At 38.1% G+C, this 17,614-nt stretch overlaps 2 protein-coding genes across 2 annotated transcripts in view; both read right to left on the bottom strand.

Moving 5' to 3' along the window:
* Positions 1–87: 87 nt before the first annotated feature.
* Positions 88–16,831, bottom strand: LOC136255257 (deleted in malignant brain tumors 1 protein-like). The gene is made up of 23 exons (XM_066047984.1): positions 16,813–16,831; positions 16,456–16,758; positions 10,342–10,396; positions 10,237–10,292; positions 9,674–9,997; positions 8,547–8,870; positions 8,204–8,494; positions 7,671–7,725; positions 7,566–7,621; positions 6,998–7,321; positions 5,863–6,186; positions 5,520–5,810; positions 4,987–5,041; positions 4,882–4,937; positions 4,314–4,637; positions 3,179–3,502; positions 2,836–3,126; positions 2,303–2,357; positions 2,198–2,253; positions 1,630–1,953; positions 495–818; positions 152–442; positions 88–110 (listed from the first exon to the last, which is right to left on the bottom strand). The coding sequence occupies exons 1-23, from the start codon at positions 16,829–16,831 to the stop codon at positions 88–90; spliced, it is 4,545 nt and encodes a 1,514-aa protein (XP_065904056.1).
* LOC136255256 (deleted in malignant brain tumors 1 protein-like) overlaps positions 16,831–17,614 on the bottom strand; it is a 41,623-nt gene continuing 40,839 nt past the window's right edge. Inside the window, exon 8 of the mRNA XM_066047982.1 lies at positions 16,831–17,135. Coding sequence (XP_065904054.1) covers positions 16,831–17,135 — 305 coding nt within the window. The remainder of the gene's footprint in view (positions 17,136–17,614) is intronic.

The following is a 17,614-nucleotide window of genomic DNA, read 5'->3' as shown; positions in this document are numbered from 1 at the left end:
CTTTGGTATTGACTAAATTTTGTGATACGTTAAAGAGGGCCACATCTAGTTACGATATGCCATCAAGTCTATTTTTGTTTAACTTCATTATTTTAGTGTTTTAATCTTTACTACACTTTAAATACACAGATATACATACTAGTATATTTACCATAACATTTCACTCCGGCAAATCCAGAACACTTCCCTGTTATGTTTACTCCACTATGACCACAATTAGCCAACACCATGTCATTGTCAGAGCACACCACATCACCTAACAACACAGGGTTTCCACTGCTCCCAAAATAAGCTGATCTTCCTGACGATCCTAGTCCCAGTTCTCTACACACCACGCCAGCGTCCGTATCATCCCATACATCACCACAAACACTACCCCATTCACCATTGTAGTACACTTCCACTCTGCCTTCATTTGATGAGCTGCCTCCTACCAGTCTCACTACATTGTAAAATGATAGTCAATAATTGTTTAGATTATAACACACAACTACCTCTGATTGGTTCACCATCACATATAACTCCTGCATCTTCCTTATGTCCACAATCATTTAATTCAAAATCACGATGTTTACAATCAAATAAGCTTGACTCATTCCCATAACACTCCACATCATCCAAGAGAATTATTCCAACTCCTTCACCATAGAAAGCATTACTTCTTGCAGATCCTCCAGAGTAGCCTAATTGTTTACACACTACACTTGCATCATTGTCATCCCACAGATCATCACAAACTGTGGACCACTGATTTTGCCAGTATATCTCCACCCTCCCTTCAGATACATTTGTACCATCCACCAATCTGATTGGAACGCCTATAGTACACACACGACATTGACACTGTCAGGAAATTGTGCAATATCATACAGTAAAATAATAGTTGTACAGATAACGATCTATACATCATAATAAAAATAGTATTAATGACTGATAATTATGCATAATCAAGCCACTAACATGCGCTTCACAACAACCACAAATGTTTTTATCAGGCCTCATGGAATTAAATTATGTAACACAATATTCTACAAACTGATTGTCTAACTTAGAGTGCAACTTGCAAACACTAAGTGAATCACCAACTTACACAACAAAAGCAATCAAATTCAAATAGCATGGCTTACTGAACAGGCTAATCTTACTCGCTTATTTTTAACTTAATGCAACAGATTTCAATAGCAAAATATATATGCACGCAAGTAAGTTCAACTATTCGTAAAGGCTTCATTTTTCATCTGAACAAGAAACACAATGCAGATTATGCCATTTCTCCGGCACAGACATTCTCTAAGTGAAATTGAGATATTCTAATAGCAATATTGTCTAATGAGGTATACAGCAAAGCAGATGCCAATGTAGCCAATTTGTAACACAGCTAGCTATGTTGTAGTATGTAATACTACCATGCCTAACACCTTTTAGCCTAATGGATGCCAATGCATTTCTCCATAAAAAATCCAGATGACATCACTATGCAAGGACCTGATTAGGCAGGTGAAATGGTATTCTTAGTCTTGATTGATTCAGATGATTGCTCTCATAATACAAATGTTGTTTGTGTTAACTTGGAGTCACATGACACAGCCACTAACATACATGAATTTAGATATTTTACTAATAACTTACGACGAACATCACTGTTACACACTACTCCAGCATCTTTATAATGATAGCAGTTATAAAGAACACCATATCCAGGATGAGTACAATTTGCTAAGTTGTATTCATATCCTCTACAAGCAACTCTATCCAACCAGATTGGTCCTGTTCCTTGACCAAATGTAGCTGAATATGTAGCGCTTCCAGATGACCCATATCCAAGTCCTCTACACACCACACCGGCATCAACATTATGCCAATAATCATGACACACAGTGCCCCATTGACCATTGTAGTACACCTCCACTCTACCCTCACTGGGTGATCCACCTCCTACCAGTCTCATAGGAACTGTCGATATAAAACACATTGTAATAATAGTACTTTGCACATGTTATCATAAATAATACAGTGTATCAGTTTGTAAATGTGGTTGCTATTGACAAGGTTATACATTGGATATTTCATACTCTAGCTATTTATAGAAATCATGAAAATGTTTATTGAGTTTATTTATGCAACAAAACTATTTGCGTAATAGCTCTTTCAATATTAACAATAATCAATGAACATCCCTTTATATATAATAAACTACCTCTGTCAGGTAATGGAGTAGATGTAGGAGTGATTGTAACAGCTCCTTTAGATAACCTGTGACAAATTTCAGTGATGATTAATACAGCATCATTAAGGTTTGTACCTTGTTGATTCCATGGTGTATACTACAGCGCTTGTTGGTGATATAGCTACTTCACCTAAACGGTATAGAGATCGACATAGTAATACACTTACGGTGGAAGGTTGTGTGGAACCAAAATAACCTTCAGCTGTGTGCTACAGCAGTGTATTGTTAACAGAAAAATAATTGCACATGCGTACAGTTCTGTTGTTGTCTCTTAATGATATGTAGGTGTCCTCCTTTGTTTAGTAATTTTTATTTCCATGTGCAAGTAAACCTACAAATGACCAAACTAAAGTTTTTAAATACTTGAAAATAACGTAAAAATTTACACACTATAATACTATAAACCATGTTGCAAAAGGATAGATGTGATGGCACATCCCATGTGTGAACATCCCTTCTTTGGTATTGACTAAATTTTGTGATACGTTAAAGAGGGCCACATCTAGTTACGACATACCATCAAGTCTATTTTTGTTTAACTTCAGTATTTTAGTACTTTCATCTTTACTACACCATAAATATACAGATATACATATTAGTATATTTACCATAACATTTCACCCCGGCAAATCCAGAACACTTCCCTGTTATGTTTACTCCACTATGACCACAATTAGCCAACACCATGTCATTGTCTGAGCACACCACATCACCTAACAACACAGGGTTTCCACTGCTCCCAAAATAAGCTGAACTTCCTGACGATCCTAGTCCCAGTTCTCTACACACCACGCCAGTGTCTGTATCATCCCATACATCACCACAAACACTATTCCATTCACCATTGTAGTACACTTCCACTCTGCCTTCATTTGATGAGCTGCCTCCTACCAGTCTCACTATATTGTAAAATGATAGTCAATAATTGTTTAGATTATAACACACAATTACCTCTGATTGGTTCACCATCACATATAACTCCTGCATCTTCCTTATGTCCACAATCATTTAATTCAAAATCACGATGTTTACAATCAAATAAGCTTGACTCATTCCCATAACACTCCACATCATCCAAGAGAATTATTCCAACTCCTTCACCATAGAAAGCATTACTTCTTGCAGATCCTCCAGAGTAGCCTAATTGTTTACACACTACACTTGCATCATTGTCATCCCACAGATCATCACAAACTGTGGACCACTGATTTTGCCAGTATATCTCCACCCTCCCTTCAGATACATTTGTACCATCCACCAATCTGATTGGAACGCCTATAGTACACACACGACATTGACACTGTCAGGAAATTGTGCAATATCATACAGTAAAATAATAGTTGTACAGATAACGATCTATACATCATAATAAAAATAGTATTAATGACTGATAATTATGCATAATCAAGCCACTAACATGCGCTTCACAACAACCACAAATGTTTTTATCAGGCCTCATGGAATTAAATTATGTAACACAATATTCTACAAACTGATTGTCTAACTTAGAGTGCAACTTGCAAACACTAAGTGAATCACCAACTTACACAACAAAAGCAATCAAATTCAAATAGCATGGCTTACTGAACAGGCTAATCTTACTCGCTTATTTTTAACTTAATGCAACAGATTTCAATAGCAAAATATATATGCACGCAAGTAAGTTCAACTATTCGTAAAGGCTTCATTTTTCATCTGAACAAGAAACACAATGCAGATTATGCCATTGCTCCGGCACAGACATTCTCTAAGTGAAATTGAGATATTCTAATAGCAATATTGTCTAATGAGGTATACAGCAAAGCAGATGCCAATGTAGCCAATTTGTAACACAGCTAGCTATGTTGTAGTATGTAATACTACCATGCCTAACACCTTTTAGCCTAATGGATGCCAATGCATTTCTCCATAAAAAATCCAGATGACATCACTATGCAAGGACCTGATTAGGCAGGTGAAATGGTATTCTTAGTCTTGATTGATTCAGATGATTGCTCTCATAATACAAATGTTGTTTGTGTTAACTTGGAGTCACATGACACAGCCACTAACATACATGAATTTAGATATTTTACTAATAACTTACGACGAACATCACTGTTACACACTACTCCAGCATCTTTATAATGATAGCAGTTATAAAGAACACCATATCCAGGATGAGTACAATTTGCTAAGTTGTATTCATATCCTCTACAAGCAACTCTATCCAACCAGATTGGTCCTGTTCCTTGACCAAATGTAGCTGAATATGTAGCGCTTCCAGATGACCCATATCCAAGTCCTCTACACACCACACCGGCATCAACATTATGCCAATAATCATGACACACAGTGCCCCATTGACCATTGTAGTACACCTCCACTCTACCCTCACTGGGTGATCCACCTCCTACCAGTCTCATAGGAACTGTCGATATAAAACACATTGTAATAATAGTACTTTGCACATGTTATCATAAATAATACAGTGTATCAGTTTGTAAATGTGGTTGCTATTGACAAGGTTATACATTGGATATTTCATACTCTAGCTATTTATAGAAATCATGAAAATGTTTATTGAGTTTATTTATGCAACAAAACTATTTGCGTAATAGCTCTTTCAATATTAACAATAATCAATGAACATCCCTTTATATATAATAAACTACCTCTGTCAGGTAATGGAGTAGATGTAGGAGTGATTGTAACAGCTCCTTTAGATAACCTGTGACAAATTTCAGTGATGATTAATACAGCATCATTAAGGTTTGTACCTTGTTGATTCCATGGTGTATACTACAGCGCTTGTTGGTGATATAGCTACTTCACCTAAACGGTATAGAGATCGACATAGTAATACACTTACGGTGGAAGGTTGTGTGGAACCAAAATAACCTTCAGCTGTGTGCTACAGCAGTGTATTGTTAACAGAAAAATAATTGCACATGCGTACAGTTCTGTTGTTGTCTCTTAATGATATGTAGGTGTCCTCCTTTGTTTAGTAATTTTTATTTCCATGTGCAAGTAAACCTACAAATGACCAAACTAAAGTTTTTAAATACTTGAAAATAACGTAAAAATTTACACACTATAATACTATAAACCATGTTGCAAAAGGATAGATGTGATGGCACATCCCATGTGTGAACATCCCTTCTTTGGTATTGACTAAATTTTGTGATACGTTAAAGAGGGCCACATCTAGTTACGACATACCATCAAGTCTATTTTTGTTTAACTTCAGTATTTTAGTACTTTCATCTTTATTACACCATAAATATACAGATATACATACTAGTATATTTACCATAACATTTCACCCCGGCAAATCCAGAACACTTCCCTGTTATGTTTATTCCACTATGACCACAATTAGCCAACACCATGTCATTGTCTGAGCACACCACATCACCTAACAACACAGGGTTTCCACTGCTCCCAAAATAAGCTGAACTTCCTGACGATCCTAGTCCCAGTTCTCTACACACCACGCCAGTGTCTGTATCATCCCATACATCACCACAAACACTACCCCATTCACCATTGTAGTACACTTCCACTCTGCCTTCATTTGATGAGCTGCCTCCTACCAGTCTCACTACATTGTAAAATGATAGTCAATAATTGTTTAGATTATAACACACAATTACCTCTGATTGGTTCACCATCACATATAACTCCTGCATCTTCCTTATGTCCACAATCATTTAATTCAAAATCACGATGTTTACAATCAAATAAGCTTGACTCATTCCCATAACACTCCACATCATCCAAGAGAATTATTCCAACTCCTTCACCATAGAAAGCATTACTTCTTGCAGATCCTCCAGAGTAGCCTAATTGTTTACACACTACACTTGCATCATTGTCATCCCACAGATCATCACAAACTGTGGACCACTGATTTTGCCAGTATATCTCCACCCTCCCTTCAGATACATTTGTACCATCCACCAATCTGATTGGAACGCCTATAGTACACACACGACATTGACACTGTCAGGAAATTGTGCAATATCATACAGTAAAATAATAGTTGTACAGATAACGATCTATACATCATAATAAAAATAGTATTAATGACTGATAATTATGCATAATCAAGCCACTAACATGCGCTTCACAACAACCACAAATGTTTTTATCAGGCCTCATGGAATTAAATTATGTAACACAATATTCTACAAACTGATTGTCTAACTTAGAGTGCAACTTGCAAACACTAAGTGAATCACCAACTTACACAACAAAAGCAATCAAATTCAAATAGCATGGCTTACTGAACAGGCTAATCTTACTCGCTTATTTTTAACTTAATGCAACAGATTTCAATAGCAAAATATATATGCACGCAAGTAAGTTCAACTATTCGTAAAGGCTTCATTTTTCATCTGAACAAGAAACACAATGCAGATTATGCCATTTCTCCGGCACAGACATTCTCTAAGTGAAATTGAGATATTCTAATAGCAATATTGTCTAATGAGGTATACAGCAAAGCAGATGCCAATGTAGCCAATTTGTAACACAGCTAGCTATGTTGTAGTATGTAATACTACCATACCTAACACCTTTTAGCCTAATGGATGCCCATGCATTTCTCCATAAAAAATCCAGATGACATCACTATGCAAGGACCTGATTAGGCAGGTGAAATGGTATTCTTAGTCTTGATTGATTCAGATGATTGCTCTCATAATACAAATGTTGTTTGTGTTAACTTGGAGTCACATGACACAGCCACTAACATACATGAATTTAGATATTTTACTAATAACTTACGACGAACATCACTGTTACACACTACTCCAGCATCTTTATAATGATAGCAGTTATAAAGAACACCATATCCAGGATGAGTACAATTTGCTAAGTTGTATTCATATCCTCTACAAGCAACTCTATCCAACCAGATTGGTCCTGTTCCTTGACCAAATGTAGCTGAATATGTAGCGCTTCCAGATGACCCATATCCAAGTCCTCTACACACCACACCGGCATCAACATTATGCCAATAATCATGACACACAGTGCCCCATTGACCATTGTAGTACACCTCCACTCTACCCTCACTGGGTGATCCACCTCCTACCAGTCTCATAGGAACTGTCGATATAAAACACATTGTAATAATAGTACTTTGCACATGTTATCATAAATAATACAGTGTATCAGTTTGTAAATGTGGTTGCTATTGACAAGGTTATACATTGGATATTTAATACTCTAGCTATTTATAGAAATCATGAAAATGTTTATTGAGTTTATTTATGCAACAAAACTATTTGTGTAATAGCTCTTTCAATATTAACAATAATCAATGAACATCCCTTTATATATAATAAACTACCTCTGTCAGGTAATGGAGTAGATGTAGGAGTGATTGTAACAGCTCCTTTAGATAACCTGTGACAAATTTCAGTGATGATTAATACAGCATCATTAAGGTTTGTACCTTGTTGATTCCATGGTGTATACTACAGCGCTTGTTGGTGATATAGCTACTTCACCTAAACGGTATAGAGATCGACATAGTAATACACTTACGGTGGAAGGTTGTGTGGAACCAAAATAACCTTCAGCTGTGTGCTACAGCAGTGTATTGTTAACAGAAAAATAATTGCACATGCGTACAGTTCTGTTGTTGTCTCTTAATGATATGTAGGTGTCCTCCTTTGTTTAGTAATTTTTATTTCCATGTGCAAGTAAACCTACAAATGACCAAACTAAAGTTTTTAAATACTTGAAAATAACGTAAAAATTTACACACTATAATACTATAAACCATGTTGCAAAAGGATAGATGTGATGGCACATCCCATGTGTGAACATCCCTTCTTTGGTATTGACTAAATTTTGTGATACGTTAAAGAGGGCCACATCTAGTTACGACATACCATCAAGTCTATTTTTGTTTAACTTCAGTATTTCAGTACTTTCATCTTTACTACACCATAAATATACAGATATACATACTAGTATATTTACCATAACATTTCACCCCGGCAAATCCAGAACACTTCCCTGTTATGTTTACTCCACTATGACCACAATTAGCCAACACCATGTCATTGTCTGAGCACACCACATCACCTAACAACACAGGGTTTCCACTGCTCCCAAAATAAGCTGAACTTCCTGACGATCCTAGTCCCAGTTCTCTACACACCACGCCAGTGTCTGTATCATCCCATACATCACCACAAACACTACCCCATTCACCATTGTAGTACACTTCCACTCTGCCCTCATTTGATGAGCTGCCTCCTACCAGTCTCACTACAATGTAAAATGATAGTCAATAATTGTTTAGATTATAACACACAATTACCTCTGATTGGTTCACCATCACATATAACTCCTGCATCTTCCTTATGTCTACAATCATTTAATTCAAAATCACGATGTTTACAATCAAATAAGCTTGACTCATTCCCATAACACTCCACATCATCCAAGAGAATTATTCCAACTCCTTCACCATAGAAAGCATTACTTCTTGCAGATCCTCCAGAGTAGCCTAATTGTTTACACACTACACTTGCATCATTGTCATCCCACAGATCATCACAAACTGTGGACCACTGATTTTGCCAGTACATCTCCACCCTCCCTTCAGATGCATTTGCACCATCCACCAATCTGATTGGAACGCCTATAGTACACACACGACATTGACACTGTCAGGAAATTGTGCAATATCACTCAGTAAAATAATAGTTGTACAGATAACGATCTATACATCATACTAAAAACAGTATTAATGACTGATAATTATGCATAATCAAGCCACTAACACGCCTTCACAACAACCACAAATTTCTTTATCAGGTCTCATGAATTATAATATGTAACACAATATTCTACAAACTGATTGTCTAACTTAGAGTGCAACTTGCAAACACTGAGTGAATCACCAACTTACACAACAAAAGCAATCAAATAGCAAGGCTTAGTGAACAGGCTAATCTTACTCGCTTATTTCTAACTTAACGCAACAGATTTCAATAGCAAAATATATATGCACGCAAGTAAGTTCAACTATTCGTAAAGGCTTCATTTTTCATCTGAACAAGAAACACGATGCAGATTATGCCATTGCTCCGGCACAGACATTCTCTAAGTGAAATTGAGATATTCTAATAGCAATATTGTCTAATGAGGTATACAGCAAAGCAGATGCCAATGTAGCCAATTTGTAACACAGCTAGCTATGTTGTAGTATGTAATACTATCATGCCTAACACCTTTTAGCCTAATGGATGCCCATGCATTTCTCCATAAAAAATCCAGATGACATCACTATGCAAGGACCTGATTAGGCAGGTGAAATGGTATTCTTAGTCTTGATTGATTCAGATGATTGCTCTCATAATACAAATGTTGTTTGTGTTAACTTGGAGTCACATGACACAGCCACTAACATACATGAATTTAGATATTTTACTAACAACTTACGCCTAACACCACTGTTACACACTACTCCAGCATCTTCACTGTGACTGCAGCTATAAAGAACGCCATATCCAAGATGAGTACAATTTGCTAAGTTGTATTCATTTCCTCTACAACTAATTCCGTCCAACCAGATTGGTCCTGTTCCTTGACCAAATGTAGCTGAATATGTAGTGCTTCCAGATGACCCAAATCCAAGTCCTCTACACACCACAACAGCATCAATATTATGCCAATAATCATCACACACAGTGCCCCATTGACCATTGTAGTATACTTCCACTCTACCCTCACTGGGTGATCCACCTCCTACCAGTCTCATAGGAACTGTCAATAAAAAACACATTATAATAATACTATACATGTTATCATAAATAATACAGTGTATCAGTTTGTAAATGTGGTTGCTATTGACAAGGTTATACATTGGATATTTCATACTCTAGCTATTTATAGAAATCATGAAAATGTTTATTGAGTTTATTTATGCAACAAAATTATTTGCGTAATAGCTCTTTCAATATTAACAATAATCAATGAACATCGCTTTATTTATATTAAACTACCTCTATCAGGTAATGGAGTAGATGTGGGAGTGATTGTAGCAGCTCCTTTAGATAACCTGTGACAAATTTCAGTGATGATTAATACAGCATCATTAAGGTTTGTACCTTGTTGATTCCGTGGTGTATACTACAGCACTTGTTGGTGATATAGCTACTTCACCTAAACGGTATAGAGATCGACATAGTAATACACTTACGGTGGAAGGTTGTGTGCAGCCAAAATAACCTTCAGCTGTATGCTACAGCAGTGTATTGTTAACAGAATAATGATTGCACATGTGTACAGTTCTGTTGTTGTCTCTTAATGATATGTAGGTGTCCTCGTTTGTTTAGTAATTTTTATTTCCATGTATATGTATACCTACAAATGACTACACTAAAGTTATTAAATACTTGAAAACAACGTACACTATAATACTATAATACATCTTTGCAAAATGATAGATGTGACGGCACATTCCATGTGTGAACATCCCTTCTTTGGTATTGACCAAATTTTGTAATACGTTAAAGAGAGCCACATCTAGTTACGATATACCATCATGTCTATTTTTGTTTAGCTACATTATTTTAGTGCATTAATGTTGCTTGCCAGTTTAACCTGGTCAGCAGGTCTTACCCTTTTGAGCAGGTTGCCACCGTCAACAGATGGTGGTTGTTTTGGTAGGTGTGCAGGGTTCCATGGATTCTCCTATTAATTACCAAATAGGCCGCTTTTCAACAGTTTTACATGATGCATACAGCATGTTTTACTACAAAGGCTTGGAGGTAGGAATGCTTGGGGATTCTAACATTCTCTGAAGCCACAAGAATTTCCGCATGCCAAAGAAAGGCAACTGCCTTTCCCTCCAAGCCATAGGAACCGTAAAACCTCTGGGATATTCCCTGCACACCCACCGCAAAGAATGTCCTCAAATCAAAACGATTTCCAGGTTGGTGTAAATGTTTGCCACATCGCACTAAACTATATTGAACTGCTTGTATCAAACTGAACCATGTTGAACCGCTCTGGAGTGGACCTGCTAGGGATGGTTCGATCTAGTTCTACATACCCAATATATAAACAGTTGTGACCTTGCAATTCAGCTTAGTTCTAATAAACAGAATAAGATGTGAAAAATATAGCTAAAATGCATATGGTGACTGTAATGATGAAATGAGGCGAGCATGAGTTCTCCTGTGCATGTTGCTCACTCCTTAACCCAAGTAGTATAATTATAAGCATTGGTAATAGGGGATCAACAGGGGGTCAGGTTATGCTCCCCTGGTAAAGCTAGACCGACTGTGAGAGCAATTTAAGTTGTTAATTTCTATCAAAGTATTGTATTAAAAATTTGCTTGACTGCATGTTGTATCAGGGTGAGTGTTCTATATTAGGGTGACTGCTCCACTAGAGTATATCAACCTTGCTTGACCAGTTTCTGAAAAGTAAACCTCAGTAGTTATCCACTTGGAGCTGCACTGGATGGACTCTTACTATGTACACTATAAGTTGAACTAAATAACACACAAACCCTGTTAATGGATGCTTTCAATGCATCTAATGGTCCAACATAACTCTAGTTTAGTGACTTCAGATACAAATACCTAGTGAGGTGGCTGCCTCACCTGCCTACACTATAGCTACACCTCAGCAGGGACACAATTAATATATAACTGATATCGGATCAACTATAGGTACACTTGTAGTAATTAGAAGGTGGATTCATTGTCTCTACTAGCTAGCTATATAAATGCTTCAAAGAATCTGTGATGTAAGGAGGCTTGTACTATGCTTTATGTTGACTGCAGGATGAACGAAACTATAGATTGCCATTGGAGAATAAGTGGACTTAAAGCGTTGTACCATTGTGATTAAAAATGAAGACTGGTGTTGGGTTATATAGTCTGTGTGAGGAATAGTAAACATTGGTGCTGCTCAGCATTATAACATCTCTCGAGTAGGAGACACTAAATCATTCATGTAGTGTACTGCACAGTTGCCTGGAGTGTGTGTGTGTATGTCCGTCCCACTTATCCCTCAGAATCTGCAGTCACAGATGAGGTAGTGGAGCTGGCTGGTGGCTGTAAATAAAAGAACAAATGCAGGTTACCATGGGAGATGTGGTCAGCTGTGCTATTATTGTACACCTGCTAAGTGTCTACAGGCTACACCAATCTCGAAATGAGTAAAACAAGAACCACACGCTGCATTACAAGTACGTGGCAGCTTTATAGTGTCTATTCACAGCAGTGACAACTCTGGAATGGTCAAACACAAACCGTACCTCACTTCTTCCACAAAGCTCAAACAGTTGGATTTTTCTTTTAAAATTACTATGATGTTATATTTTGAGCCCATGTAGTGGTAGATGCCATTTTTTGTTTGTTTGTTTTGTTTTGCTTGCCAAAACACACCACAATCTGGTACATCTGTTTGGATCAGATGATTGAGAGTCTGGGCACTATTGTTCCAACAAAAGTAGACTCAACCCATTCCAATCAGCTAAGGTTTGAGTATATTTGTGACTGAATTTGACAAAACCCGGCTTCGACGCACAAAGCTTCGTTAGGAGATATGGCGATTTTAAGTAATCATTGTGTAATAACTTCCCAGTGCCTATAGCTGTGCAAACAAAATTTGCACCAAGTATGCATCTATTTACTAGCTATCATTGAGTGGGTGTATACATTTCTGATACCCAAAATTAGCCCTGTTTTGGGCAGCTTTTCTCGAGCGGGTAATAATATCACAGGTGGTAGTAATAGGGTGGGAGGGTGGGGGGTGGTGGGTGGGCTTAATAAAGGGGTATAAAATGAAGCAAGAAGACGATTGGAATCCAGAGGCCAAGTTTGGGCTCTCCATGGCCCTCAAATCACTCCAAATTGACCGAGAACACTATTGGTGAGCTCTCTGTGAAGTCCCAGCTCACTACACACCATTATCACAAAGCCATGGCCATTCAATGGCACCAATCTCCCACTCATGGCTTTGACAGGGTCGGAAGAAAGCTGCCACAGAAACCAGACTTGCCAGTCCTGAAGGAAGTACAGTGTGGAATGTGATAGTGTATTAGGCCAGCAATCCATTTCTGGTAAAAACAGTTTGATTTTGTGTGTGTGGAAGCCTTGTTATGTGAAATCCGGTCACATTTAGTGTTGGCTGCTGTTGCATACATGCAGAACATAAATGATTTGGCACAACCAACAACCCTCCACCGCTTGCTTTTCCCACACAATCTGTCCTACATCCTAGCCATAATATATAAGTACAATTCGATGCCCCTGGAATGCCTTAATATTTGCAGATAGAAATATTGTATACAAGTTGTGCTGCCCCATTAGAGCTGCTCTAGACAGTCCAAGGTAAAATGTTCAATAGAATATTGAAGTTTGAGGGCATGACAAGCATATACCTAAAAATATTTGAAATGTGGTAATATATATATATAATATATTTAAATTTAATTATGTCAGCGAAGTACCATAGCCAAGTTAAATTATCCCTTTAATGGGTCGAGGTGGTGTGTGGGCAAGAAGCAGCAATTTAGTGGAAGCAACAGTCGTGAAAAATTTATACATAGTGTGTTCCCAAGACAATTTTTTCTGGGTTAAGTTTGTTTACAAGTTGCCAAGATAGATGGTAAAACACTGGGGTCATTTGAGTGATCAAACTCACTGGGTGTTGTTTGGAATGGCTAGCTTGCTGGCCTCATCCCAGGTGCAACATGCTCGGTTTTGTATTTGTCAATTTTCCCTCTTATATCCTTTTAATTAGCTTGCTGGCACTGACCATAGTCTCTGTTGTATCTTTGGTATGAACAATATCTATGGGGTCGGGATCCTTGAAATGGCCGACAGGTTAGAAAATTGGTAATTAGGTACCTCACATAAGCTTTTCCTAACCAAATATCATTACGTGAATGGGCAACATGTGCCATGCCATTTAAAACATTTATTTCCTTCATTCACTTAAGTATTGCGAATCGCAAACATATTGTCTGTAGTCACCTTAGTAACACACAAATACATTTAAGTTATTATGAATAATGTACAAGAATGACTATCTCCACTGCATATTAAATCACCAACATGTGCAATTATATCTACACACATGCATGCACATAATTATGTGACCAGATTTTACAAAACCGATCCAAATCACACATCAGGCAAAATCAAACTAACACTACCAGTGCATAGCTACACTATCGTACTAGTAGTTTTGACACTCAGTGCCACTCAAACTACTCGAGGCTGGTTTCAATAGACGTCTTTTCTGGGGTGTGTGTAGAGCTCGAATGGCAGTTTTAGGCCTTGTGAAGGACCTGGCTTGGCAAGAATCAGTGGTTTACTGGTATACAGCCTGATAATGTAGGCCAGACGTTTTTTCTGTGGATTTTGTTACATATCAACCACTAAGGTGCCAGCACAGCCCTGTAATCTCGTCTCTGGACTCCAGTCGTGGTCTGCCTCCATTTTGAGGTCTATCTCTTGCCCTCCCCACCACCCCCCACCCTCAACCCCTTTGTGAGCATTCGTGATACTACTTCGCTCGTCCAACAGCTCAGATTTTCTATCTTATTTGGCGGGAAACTCTACAAGCAGCTACAAGTATTGGAAGTGGTCTGAAAGGTAACAGATTGATGCATCTTTAGTGTAAGTTTCATACGCGTGCTTGCTATCCTTGGAGAGCTATGCTGGTTTGGATTCTTTAAAACCGCTTATCTCGAAACTTCTAATGTGCGATTTGGATCGTTTTTCCAAAATCCAGTCACATATATATACACACGCACAAATATATAAATAGGTGTTCTATCCCTTTAGGGGAGGGGTTGTGGGGGCAATACTTTTTCTGCACAGACGAAAACTCTTGTCACCAGTCAACACTGATTGCCACTTAAACTCAATTGTCACTGTTGCAAGTTACACCCTCTGCCAATTATTGCAGTTTGTATGCTAGTAAGGAAGCACTACGGAGGCGCACACATTCGCCCAGCGGTCCACGCTGGGGCACTGCGGACCCTGAGACCAAGGAGTATTCATTATATTAAGGTCCCAAGCGGCATCTACGGAGGAGTGGAGGTGGTCGCATATTGTCTGTACTATTACCTCAGACATACTTATTTGTTTGTAAATGTATACATGTACCAGAATGACTGCAAATGAAAATACTAACATCTAACATACACTATATATTACACATACACACACACACCCCCATATTAGAATCTATTCTTTTAGGGGGGGAGGGGATGTGGGGGCAGTACTTTAATCTGCCCAGGGTGAACGCTCTTTGTTACCGATCAACATTGATTGCTTGTTGCAAATTACCCTTTGCCAAATTATTGCAGTTTGTATGCTAAGGAGGCATGTGTTAAGGCACTACAGAGGTGCATACATTCACCTGGTGGTCCACGCCGGGGCACTGCGGACCCTGAGACCAAGGAGTGTCCCTAATAGTAAGGTCGCAACAGCATATATGGAAGGGGAGTCGCCTACGAACAACAAAGACAAATATATTGTAGCTAATTAGAACTTGCTTGACATCATTGATACATAGGTTTAGTTGTTAAAAAACGGAGCAATCTTGTAACCTCCTGGACGATTGTGGGTATATTATTCTGTATTAGGGGAGCTGTTTAATAGCCTCCATTGGTTCCTGTGTTAGCAGTAACTTCCGTAAGTTCCCTGACTTTTCTGTTATCTCCTGCTGTAATGCCTTACTGCATCTCTTCTGGGCATCTTTTAGGCAGAATATCAACGACTGTACTGGTGGGTAACGTCCGGTCTAGTTCCTTGACTTTTCTGTGACGCCCTCCAGTGTGTCACCTTGGTGGGCACATCAACGAAACGATCAATGTCTCATTGAGTTGGCAACGTTGAACTTCCAGTATAGTTCCAAGACTGTTTCATTTTCTGCCATAAAGCCCCTCTTGCAGTGTCCTTTTTAGGCGGTATGTTAACGAAACGACAAGATTCGCTATGCCATGTAGCACCATGTGTTCTAACACCTCTCCATGCGCCTTTTTTTTGTAATGCATGTGCACTGTTATTCTCCAGTTACTGCCAACCCTTCTCACGTGTGTACCTGCCCAATCTTCCCCCTAGTTATGGTGGAGCTTTGGGTTAGTCACTATCATAATACACACACGCATGCTTGACTGCAACATTAACCTAGTTTAACTAGTTAAACTCCATTTAATCCTTACTACACTTTAAATACACAGATATACATACTAGCATATTTACCATAACATTTCACTCCGGCAAATCCAGAACACTTCCTTGTTATGTTTACTCCACTATGACCACAATTAGCCAACACCATGTCATTGTCTGAGCACACCACATCACCTAACAACACAGGATTTCCACTGCTCCCAAAATAAGCTGATCTTCCTGACGATCCTAGTCCCAGTTCTCTACACACCACGCCAGTGTCTGTATCATCCCATACATCACCACAAACACTACCCCATTCACCATTGTAGTACACCTCCACTCTACCCTCATTTGATGAGCTGCCTCCTACCAGTCTTACTACATAGTAAAATGATAGTCAATAATTATTTAGATTATATAACACACAACTACCCTCTGATTGGTTCACCATCACATATAACTCCTGCTCTTCCTTATGTTCACAATCATTGAATTCAAAATCACGATGTTTACAATCAAATAAGCTTGACTCATCCCATAACACTCCACATCATCCAAGAGAATTATTCCAACTCCTTCACCATAGAAAGCATTACTTCTTGCAGATCCTCCAGAGTAGCCTAATCGTTTACACAATACACTTGCATCATTGTCATCCCACAGATCATCACAAACTGTGGACCACTGATTTTGCCAGTATATCTCCACCCTCCCTTCAGATGCATTTTCACCATCCACCAATCTGATTGGAATACCTATAGTGCACACATGACGTTGACACTGTCAGGAAATTGTGTAATATCATACAGTAAAATAATAGTTGTACAGATAAAGATCTATACATCATACTAAAAACAGTATTAATGACTGATAATTATGCATAATCAAGCCACTAACACGCCTTCACAAACAACCAAATGTTTTTATCAGTTCTAATGAATTATAATATGTAACACAATAATTATTCTACAGACTGATCGTCTACTGATCGTCTCAATTAGTTTTCCGAGTGCAATTTGCAAACACTAAGTGAATCACCAACTTATATAACAAAAGCAATCAAATAGCAAGGCCTTAGTGAACAGGCTAATCTTACTCACTTATTTCTAACTTAAAGCAACAGATTTCAATAGCAAAATATATATGCACACGAGTAAATTCAACTATTCGTAAGGCTTTATTTTTCAACCTGAGCAAGAAACACGATGCAGATTGTGTCATTGCTCCAGCACAG

Source organism: Dysidea avara, chromosome 5 (assembly GCF_963678975.1).
Source record: "Dysidea avara chromosome 5, odDysAvar1.4, whole genome shotgun sequence".
Taxonomy (NCBI): domain Eukaryota; kingdom Metazoa; phylum Porifera; class Demospongiae; order Dictyoceratida; family Dysideidae; genus Dysidea; species Dysidea avara.
This window is presented reverse-complemented; position numbering and strand designations above follow the sequence as displayed.

Coding starts and splice junctions, on each gene's coding strand:
- LOC136255257 (XM_066047984.1), bottom strand. Junction 8,495..8,546: donor TGATGGTGAACCAATCAGAG/GTAATTGTGTGT, acceptor TTTACATTGTAG/TGAGACTGGTAGGAGGCAGC. Junction 7,322..7,565: donor TACTCCATTACCTGACAGAG/GTAGTTTATTAT, acceptor TTATATCGACAG/TTCCTATGAGACTGGTAGGA.